We start from the raw sequence: 11434 nt of genomic DNA on the forward strand, positions 1-11434 counted from the left end.
ATATATTTTCTCACTGCAGGGACACGGTCCTGCTATTTTGGTTCAAGCCACGATGCTTGCCAAACGCAAAATATTTCCTTCACCATTTTGAGCAGTGGAACTGTGAAAAACGGGCAGGTAAATTGAAAATTTCATTTATTTTTTTTCACTCTCGTTCGGTCTCGAATCCCAGATTTTTTTATTTAAGTCCGAGGTCCTACACACGGAGCCATCACTGCTCTTAGATGATAATAATAATAAAAACTAATAATACAATGAAATATTGAATAAAGTGTACATTAGTATTTTCTTGTGTTTGATAACACGCGAGTATTATACATTTAGAAATTAAAAACTCATAAATGAATAAAGCGCGTTTTAAATCCGTTAAAAAGTTTTTAATTTCTAGATATACATTACATAAAATAATAATGCCAGCCTCCTAATACAGTCTTCATCGAGATTATCCTGAAACCGTGCCTCTCCGAGTACATAAAAACTTTATATAGATATCTGAATAATAAAGCAATAAAGGTTAGCTATGACACGTTATCTTCTTGTTAAATGCAAGACAATCCAATAGGAAATGGCACGAGAATCATAGAATGAACATACGTCCTAACAGTATCAATAGCTATACAATGAAACCTTCGTGTATCTTAAATCAATCAATTCATTAACAATATATCCGAATGGCCTGGCGCATGATGACCGAATGCTGATAATACTGTGTACTCACTTTAATATACACATTTAGATTAAGTGTTTAATGATAGATCTTATATATCGATATTTAATATAGCTATTCAACTTTTATACTACTATTCTCTAGTCATTTTTTCTGTCTTGAATTAGATTGACCATTTTAAACAATTTATGTTTCGTTAGCTATTCCAACAAGAAAAATTGTCTGTTTTATAGTTATAATATTAAATAACCGCTTTTTAAAAAAGGGGTATGGATGTATACACGGTTTCTATGTGGCAGTCGAGCACGCTTCGGCACGAGTTGGGCTAGCTCGCACCGGGGAAGTACCACACCCCCACAGAAAACCGTCGTGAAATAGCATGCTGTGTTTCGTTCGGTGAGTGGGGGAGCCGGTGGCCCATATCGTTTTCCAGTCTTTTCCTTTATTCCTCTCGTCAATCCTATATTCATCATTTTCCAATTTGAAGACGGCAATCAATTTGTAACGGCATAAAGTTTGCAATCGACCTTACGCCTCTACAAATGTTCATGGGCGGTGGTAGCGCTTACCATCAAACAACCCACCAGTTCTATTGCCGATGACGACATAAAAACCCCGTACATGTAAAATTAAAAATAGCTATGAATATATAGACTTGTCTATCGGCCTCTACTGAGCTAGTGTACACTATTAGAATCGTTATCGACCTGATGTAATGCGATTTTGAGATACGTAGTGATGTTGCAGCGATGCAGTAAGTACTAGTGCTAAATAATGATATTTCCAACAGTCTACTTAATACACAAATATTATATTTATTATCATTCGATTTCTAACAAAAGGAGCAGGTTCAATTCGTCTGGTTTCTGTGTTAGTTAGATACCTCGTAAATTTCGACTGAGTGAAGCGATTTTGACGATTTTTTTTATTTACATGGTACATTTCGCGTGGTCCTATTTAAATTGGTTTAGTTTTTGGTTGAAAATAATTATTTGAAATATCGTATTTTAATTTAAAAACTTGTATCAACACTACTGTTTCGATATGTATAAAAGAATTTGCAGCTCACTTAATAAAGTGTTGGTAAAGTATCCTGAAAACGTTAAAATAATGCATCAATAAGTAAACAACATACAAAAATGCTATAGATAAAATAAATCAAACACAAGTAAACGGATATCCATCAAGAATTAAACAGTGATATATGGAATAATTCAACAAATGTATAACAGTTTCTTTCGAGTCTAGTCTCAGTTTAAGCCGAAACACCCTAACGAGTCTTGTTGAAAAATACGTGAAGCCTTTGAAGATACGTGAACAATATAGGAATTTCCAGTGAACAATTGAACACGGCCATTATGAATCGATTGTAGTCTACAATATGACATACGAAGGCTTAAAGGTATAAGAGTATTTTACAATTTTTATAGATATGTATAAGACATGATATATCACGAACTTGAGCGATATATTTAAAAAAACATCTATGGATTTCAAATATTCCAAGATATCCAAAAAAGATAATCCTACTAATCCTACTAATATTATAAAAGCGAAAGTTTGTAAGGATGTGTGTGTGTTTGTTTGGTTGCAATGAAATTTGGTATGTAGATAGCTGGACAACTGGAATAAAATATAGGCAACTTTTTATCCGGATATTCCTACGGAATACGGACTTTCGCGGGTGAAACCGCGGGGCGCAGCTAGTACTTTATATGTCTAGTGTATTGTGATTAGGTAACAAAATTGATAATTTTATTAAAGTATTTTCTTGTGTTTGATTTCACGCGAGTATTACACGTTTAGAAATTAAAAACTTTTTAACGGATTTTAACGGACGGTCACGGGGAGACCACGCTCGCTGTAAAGTGTTCGAAACGTCGGGTTAATAATATAATGAATAAATCGCCTTTAAAATGGGTTAAAAAGTTTTTAATTTCTAAATGTATTGGTGACATTATTACGCATTATCACCTATTCTACCCATAAACTGTAAATTTTGAGCGTATGATTTGGTGTACTAGATTTTCTATGGGAACGGTGAAGAATATATCTTGAAAGGCTCTTGAGAAAATGAGCATGTCGAAGAATCGATAGTTGGACGCCATGTGACATTTGTACTCGCATTTGGCCATCGCAGATTTATGCTTCAGCTGGATCATATATAGGGATTATCCCACCATCAGGTGATGAAAACATATCAAATAAAGCGTTGTGGATACATTTTTTTCCCGAAAAATCTAATTAAAATAAGACGCTGATCCAATTATCAATGTAAATGAATGATGGTCGGGTCATAGGTCACTCTTACGTAATAGCCATAGGTATGTAATCGTATTCCGACTTGAGCCATGTTAAGGCCTTAATCCCTCACAGAGGTCAGAGCTTAGGCTGCGTCCTGACTGATGAGATTTGAACGCAATATTATAAGTGTGTAAGATACATATAAATATAATGGTAAAATTTACGATTACAGAATTTATTAATCGACTGGAAATTTACTTTTATTTTAAAAGGTAGGTTGTTTTCTGTCTGGTGTACTTTATTGACGATATACCTAGTTCTTACATATTTATAATCTATGTAACTAGTATCCATTGTCGAAGCAATTAGTTAGCGTTGGAAAAACGTGATACTGGAGTGCTATAAGCTATATAATATGTACCACGGATGAACCCGGGGCGGACCGCTAGTGCTTTATAATATGCATTTACATGTATCTCGATAATAGAAGGATGATATAAAAATACGATCTGGTCTTATAAAACTTGTTTTAGATCTACAATTAATGTCTAAACCATGTTTTGGAATAAAGTACCCTTTCGAAAAAATACATCAAATCTCAAATTTTAACTTGAAATTATCACAACAAGTAACGATGGAAACTTTTGACACTTTTTTCAATGGTGAACCCATAGTCTGTGCCAAAATGGCATTACGGCATATTTTTGTTATTACAAATTTCAATTTTATGAAGTAAAACTTTGAGACTATTTTACGACATCTTAAATAAAACATCTGTCAGCCTTAATATTCACAAGGCCGTATTGTCTTTTTAATAAACCATAATTTTTAAAATCAACGGTTATCTACCGTTTGATGGAACGGCATGTGAATTCCAGGTGGACAATAGCGTCCATAAAATCTAATTACCAGGGCCGCATAATTGAATCATTATTATGAAATTACCATCGACCGGCAAAACAATTTTCGTATTTACTATCCCTTATTACATTATGGGTAATTGCGTTTGGCAGTGGTCTGAGAATGTTAATTATTGGGCACTAATTATAATATTTCAGGGTTATTTTTAACCGACTTCAAAAAAGGCGGTTATAAATTTGATGTGTGTATAATGTTGTCAGAATAACATATGTTATAACAGTTTTTATAACAGATTCTCAACTCGTGTGCCCTATTTCATATGTGTGAGTATTGTTTGAATGTATGTTTATCCACGCGATTGAAATGATCCACACCTTCTTCACTCACTATCTAACGACAGAATTGTTGAAAGAAACCAAAAAAAAAGGATTAAACCTTTATTTACAACAATTATCCTCTATTTTTCCACTTACTTGCAAGACAACCAAACAACGTCCAACAAACTTCTAATCCTAAAATATTACATGCAAAATTAAATGCCCATTATGATAAATAAAACGCACGCACATGAACAGCGTCGGTTTAAGGACCTTTAAGGCCTATCTCAAATTTCAAATGTCAAAAGCCATATCGTAGACCCCTGTTCAACTAACTGCCACAAGCATGGACCGTTTTCCGATCCACTGAAATAAAGGATCTGTTTAGGGTCTGCTGAATGTATAGTAAACGGTTTAAACAATATAAGACGTATATTTGCAAGGCTTTTATGTTTTTGGGGTTCCGTATCCGAACATTAAGACGGGACTCTAATAGTGACTTTGTTGTCTGTCTGTTTGCCTGACTATCCGTCTGTCCAGACTGTATCTCATAGACGTAAGAGAATTGAAATTTTAGGAGATGGTGTATTTTTGTACATAATACAAAATCGAGATTAATGAACATTGGACAAGATCAAACATTTCAGGTGACCAATATTTATACAGCTGCTCCCTAGCTTATTTGTACGGAACCCATACTGTAGCGAGTCCAATTCGTACTTCACCTTTTCCTTTTAATAGTCTATTTCATATTTTGGTAAAGGCATGGTGTAAGTCAGATATCAGGTGGGTCGTCCGATGATAACCGACTATTTCTGCACTAGAGTTATGAAGGGGTAAAGTTTGTAAGTTGGTTTGTATATTACACGAGACACCGGATATCTACCTTTTTCTGTAATTTCCCGTCACACTCCATAACAATATTATGTTGATTGATTTTGTTTCTGCCTTGCATTAAAAAACATCACGGAAATGCATTTACCTAATCAATAACCTTAATATAAGTAGATATTATTTTCTATGTGATTGTTTGCGAAATGCTCTAAGAACTAAACTTTTAAACACACAAATAGGATCTCAAAATATTCATTTACCAATCTTATCACTAAATTCGAAAATCTAGATACATGTCCTTATGCACTTCCCAAAATAAACTCGCTAAAGTCAGAATCGCGAAAGCCTTAAGTAAATTAGTGTTTCCAATAAAGTAATTCAGGTCACTTGAAATATCTGTTATCAAAATAGAATTTCCAGATTCGTTATCGATCGCTGGCTGGAGGACGCTTTTGAATGTAGTCTATAGTTACATTTGCTTGACATAAAGCAATGTACTTTAAATAAGAATTGCATTTAACCGTACGTTTCATTCTGTTTTCGGAATACAATTTTCATAGATTCGCTTTCTCGGAATTAAGTAAGTTAGATGTGCTCTGATATTGATAATATATTCTTAAACTAGCAAAAAGTAGCTCAAAGTAGTATAAAATTATTCTAAAATTCCTAAGAAGAACTTTCTAATGCATTTTCTAGGTAATTTAAAATTAATAGACTAATAAAGAAAAGTTTTGTTTTTAAAAATTATCAGTATATGAGGCATAACACTCTTAGTAATCCACAGAAGAAGGTAGTGAAGACACAAAATATTCTTGGCTAAATTTACAATGTAAAATTATTCTGAAGTTTATCAAATTATATACTGACTGGCAGGCAATACAAGGAATGTTTTTTTATTATAAATATAGCGAGTTACCCATGATTTATAACAACTTCTGAAAATCATTGGTGCTTTTAAAGAACTCATATATTATATAAGTGATATAAAAATATAAAGTAAAATGTTATAAGTCTTTATTTCATATTAAAAGCATTTTATGTGGAAACAAAAATACATCTTAAAGAGTCCTACATCACGAAGTAATTTTGAGTCTTAGTCAGCCGTTATAATACGGTTATTGAAAATTGGGGCAGTTTGCGTTGACTTGCTTGAACCATTAATAATCTGATAGATAGCCTAGTTCAGCTAATTTAATACTATATCAACTACTTAGTATTTAGATTAAGATAAGTCTTGAATTTATAGAGCTTTTAAGAACGTGGGCCTAGTCTAGAAAATACTTGTATTTGCATATTTAAAAAGATCTATTTGTTAGGTCAAACCAAGAACGATTGAACGGATTTCAATGAATTTTGGTATATTGAGTTAATCTCTTTTTGTAATAATAACGGTAAAAAATTTGAAAAACCATAAAACGTTCGATCAGTTTGTACCTATTCCAATAAAGGGATATGCATATACATAACCAACAAACTTAACAAATATAAATTATATAAATAATTAAAAAATAGGTCAAGTGCGAGTGGGACTCGCGACGCTAATGTTACACCGAATGGTATATGGAATAACCCAATGGTTGCACCCTAGATATCTATATCTAAATATAATATTATCTTATATTAAGATGTCTATGTTACAAACAAGCTAAATCAATTGAAAAATAAAATGGTCACATCCATTTTATGACCGTGTCAACCGTCGCTTAAACTCGTATTTTTAATGTTTCTTATTGATCTCTGAAAATTTCAAATACCTTACATCATAGTTCATGAGAAACAGTTGTCTAAGTAATAGCACGATAAAAAATCGTACGGAACCCTAAAAGCTATGAATAGGTAAATGAAATTCGTTAAAGATAAAATCGGACAAACGGTCACGAAACTTGGTCAAAGCATGAATATGTTCACAATTGCAAACGTTTAAAATGAGCCTTGAGCGCGATTTGCACTTACCCAAAGGGGACCGTACAAAAGACGCCGTGGGGACGAAAGCCCTAAAAAAGAAATCGTTTGTAGACTTGTGCTGCATACCTCGATTTTCTACAAAACATTTCCTTGTCTATTTTCTTATGAATAAATTAGTAATTTTCGCACTGTACTCAAGCCTCTATCATTATTGACTCAACATAAGTAGAGTTAATTTAAATAAGTGAAGTCCTGTGTCCCTACTGGGGTATGGGGCAGATGATATACATCTGTTTCAATGATCGATTTTCTTTATGGACAAGTAGGTATCAGCTTTATCAGCCTTCTGTATCCTGCCAGTCCAAGACTTTTTTTTGCGTCCCCACCGGGAATCGGACCCAGGACCCCTCGGTTCTAAGCTCACGCGTTAACTACTGTACCAAGGAGGCGGTCAATGATAGAGTTAATTTAAATGTACCTAACTGAATTTTCAGTTAGAGGGTGATTTAAGAGGAAGGTTTAGTTATATAAATAACAGAACAAGGGGGGGAAAAGGGGTTTTGCTTGGCATTAAAAGCACGCAAAGCCGCAGGTAAAAGCTAGTATGAATTGAAAGTCTTAAATAAAATTAAAATTTAATAAAATAAAATAACGAATATAACAATTCTTAAAACTCGTCTAGTCTCCTTCATCACCACCCTCTTCTTCCTCATCAAATTCACCTTCCTCCTCGGCAGTTGCATCTTGATACTGTTGGTATTCAGACACCAGGTCATTCATATTGCTCTCCGCTTCAGTGAACTCCATCTCATCCATACCCTCGCCCGTGTACCAATGCAAGAATGCTTTGCGTCTGAACATGGCTGTGAACTGCTCCGAAATCCGCTTAAACAACTCCTGAATAGCCGTCGAATTTCCAATAAACGTAGCAGACATTTTCAAACCACGAGGCGGAATATCGCACACAGCTGTTTTCACATTGTTCGGAATCCACTCAACGAAGTAAGATGAATTCTTATTCTGAATATTCATCATTTGCTCGTCCACTTCCTTCATTGACATACGCCCTCGGAAAACAGCGGCAACTGTCAAATAACGACCGTGACGGGGATCACAGGCGGCCATCATGTTCTTAGCGTCAAACATTTGCTGCGTCAGCTCCGGTACTGTCAGTGCTCTGTACTGCTGACTGCCACGAGATGTAAGGGGAGCAAAACCTGGTATAAAGAAATGAAGACGAGGGAAAGGTACCATGTTGACGGCCAATTTCCTTAAGTCTGCGTTCAATTGGCCCGGGAACCTGAGACAAGTGGTAACACCGGACATAGTCGCAGATACTAAATGGTTTAAGTCACCGTACGTTGGTGTAGTTAGCTTCAAGGTTCGGAAACAAATGTCATATAGGGCCTCATTATCAATGCAGTAAGATTCATCAGTGTTCTCTACCAGCTGATGCACAGATAGCGTAGCATTGTACGGCTCGACGACGGTATCCGACACTTTGGGCGAAGGTACTACGCTAAACGTATTCATAATACGATCTGGATATTCTTCTCGAATTTTCGATATAAGCAACGTTCCTAAACCAGCGCCGGTACCACCTCCTAGCGAGTGCGTCAATTGAAATCCCTGTAAGCAGTCGCAACCTTCAGCTTCTTTTCTCACCACATCCAATACAGAATCTACTAATTCTGCGCCTTCTGTGTAATGCCCTTTCGCCCAGTTATTACCAGCTCCTGACTGTCCAAAGACGAAGTTATCTGGGCGGAAAATCTGTCCGAAAGGTCCTGAGCGGACAGAGTCCATTGTACCCGGTTCGAGATCGACCAAAATCGCTCGGGGCACATATTTACCTCCGGTTGCCTCGTTATAGTACACATTAATACGCTCTAGTTGAAGGTCGGAATCGCCGTGGTATGTGCCAGTTGGATCTATGCCATGCTCGTCTGATATAACCTCCCAGAACTGCAAACGAACGATTTATGTTACTGCACGGTAATACAGGAACTAGATATGGTTCATAAATATTGTGCGATCTATTTTTGCTTTACAAGTAATAAACAACAGGGCGAACCATTTCGACAGATGCTTTATATAGGATGCTGAACATCAACGGCTGCTTCGTTCTAATTCAAATTGTAAAGCAATAATTGTTTAAAATGGATCCAGTCATTTAAAAGAAGTTCAGTCACAAACACTATAATATTTAAATACACATATATATTATAATGTAATATTTTTGTACACATTAAATTGATATAATTACGCTTTAATATTTACCTTAGCACCAATCTGATTACCACACTGTCCTGCTTGTATATGCACGATTTCCCTCATCTTATGTAATATTAATACTTAAATAATCTTTCCTTGAAAAAAACCCGACTGAAATCAAACTTCACGTCCAAGACCAACTAGACAGATAGACAAAACAAATGCCTCTATTCGAAACTTTTCATATCGTATTCGATGCAATTTAAAATTTAAAACATATTCCTTTTCGGAGCAACCTGCCAATTTAAGTATGAAAACTTTTTGTGTACGAAAATGAGTTTTTACTTTATACGTTTTTAGTAATTGCTAAAGTTTTTGTATTGAATTTCATTTCAATACTATAATAAAAATCATTATTTTATTTTAAATTGACTCAAATATAATATGATACACCTACAAGTAGCATCTGCTGAAACGATTGTAGTTATATTAGATTAGATTATACAGTTATATGTATTACAGATATGTTACAGGCAAAGACTATTAAAACCACGTTTGACTGCAAACATCTGTCAGTTGAGGTTTTAACTAAGGACGATGAACAATATATATATATATATATATATATATATATATATATATATATATATATATATATATATATATATATATATATATATATATATATATATATATATATATATATATATATATATATATATATATATATATATATATATATATATATATATATATATATATATATATATATATATATATATATATATATATATATATATATATAATTGTTTGAGTAAACAGAAACAAACTACGCAAGAAAACGCCCTAAGTCGGTTCAGGCATGCTTCTGGCACTTATCGTTGGGTGTTTTGGCTATAACACAGACATATATATAGATAGCCGTTCGTCATATCTCAATTACGTAATTACGTAAGTAATTTTATCATATTGTTGTATTCATATTAATTATATAATTAATAATAAATAATAATTACTGCAGAAATTAAATATTTAAAAACATCGAGTATCTCACGTGACCACGTTTGCTGTGTACAGTGTTTGAGACGTCGGACTAATAATATCAATAAATCGCGTTTAAAATCCGTTAAAAAGTCTTAAATTTCTATCGGGTAACTGAAGAATTGTGAAGACAACATAACTAAAAAACTCATCTTTGCTTAAAACAATTACGTATATGTTTATAAGATGCAAGTCATCAGCGTTTCTAAATAAAATCGGCCAAGTGCGAGTCGAACTCACGAAACTCAGACCTTCATGCAAGATAAAGAGCAACTGCACAATTCGCAATTTTGATCGAGCCAGCCTTTTCCTCAATTTGTTTTATTGTTATGTATAGTGGCGATGGAAATACATCATTACTGATAAATTCTAACTGTCATGAGATACAGCCTGGTGGCAGACGGACTAATAGCGATATCTTAGTAATAGAGACTGTTTTAATTTTGGTTACAAAACGCTTTAACAGCATTAGACTATTCAGCAGAATTACGGAGTGCATTTCTATTGGGTCAGGTGCATTTGCAGTGTTGCGTTACACGGAGATCTCCAATCAGAATTTTGGTGAACCAAATTTGGGACTGTTTTGTGAATATTGCCTAGTGGTTGGCGATTCGCAGATAGATTGATGGATGTAACAATTTTAACCGCTTCACTTGTTTATTCATACTCATCATAAATTTATGTTCGCACGAAATGAAATGGCGTTTCAATTATTATTTTTTGTGACACTCTGTTAAGGCTTGGTTAGGTTAATTAGATAGTTCGCGGACGTATTTTAACCAGCTCCCGTGGCCCCTTCACTCAAGTGGCTCGATGGGACACAGTGGGGTTTTGGTCGGTAAGAATCCGACATAACCCAGCCGTGGGGGCCGTGGGTTTTGGTGGTGTTAAGATTGCCCCACTATAAAAAAAACAAAAAAAAGGTGAATTAGATAGTGATTTTTTCATTTAAGTGACATTTTGCATTTCGTTGTTATTATATACTAGCGGTCGTTTTGGGGTTTGATGGTGTCACTCGCGTCCGTAGGTTTAAACCACCTAATTATAATAGGCCTTCCCTACACGTGTCCCCCGGGTGGTGCTAACCGAGTGACTCTGGCCGGAGGGCTGTAGATAATACTCCTAGGTGTTGGTATGTGCGCAGCAACACCTAGTACCTGGATTGGGGCCAATGAGGCCGACGTGGAGCCGAAAGGGCCCAATCCAGGACAGCGGCTGGCGGGTGTAAATCCGGCAGGCGTACTGCAAACTGGAGAGGAGAGGAGGAAAAATAGAAGCAACGTTGAAAGAGGAACTACCCCAGGAGGGTACCACACCATGTGGAGAATCCCTCCCTGAGTCCAACTCAGGC

General features: G+C 35.0%; 2 protein-coding genes across 3 annotated transcripts in view; both read right to left on the minus strand.

The window, feature by feature from the left end:
• LOC119837583 overlaps window positions 1–11434 on the minus strand; it is a 144066-nt gene that overhangs the window by 42604 nt on the left and 90028 nt on the right. The gene's annotated exons all lie outside the window — the stretch shown is intronic.
• Window positions 7507–9165, minus strand: LOC119837584 (tubulin beta chain). Its single transcript, XM_038363230.1, has 2 exons — window positions 9109–9165; window positions 7507–8793 (listed from the first exon to the last, which is right to left on the minus strand). Exons 1-2 carry the CDS (start codon window positions 9163–9165, stop codon window positions 7507–7509), a joined length of 1344 nt encoding a protein of 447 aa, XP_038219158.1.

This window comes from Zerene cesonia, chromosome 28, assembly GCF_012273895.1.
Source record: "Zerene cesonia ecotype Mississippi chromosome 28, Zerene_cesonia_1.1, whole genome shotgun sequence".
NCBI lineage: Eukaryota > Metazoa > Arthropoda > Insecta > Lepidoptera > Pieridae > Zerene > Zerene cesonia.

Excerpts from the sequence above, each read along its gene's own strand:
- LOC119837584 (XM_038363230.1), bottom strand. The coding sequence starts at position 9,165 with ATGAGGGAAATCGTGCATATACAAGCAGGACAGTGTGGTAATCAGATT. Across the intron at positions 8,794-9,108 it reads GTAATCAGATTGGTGCTAAG|TTCTGGGAGGTTATATCAGA; the intron begins GTAAATATTAAA and ends GTTCGTTTGCAG.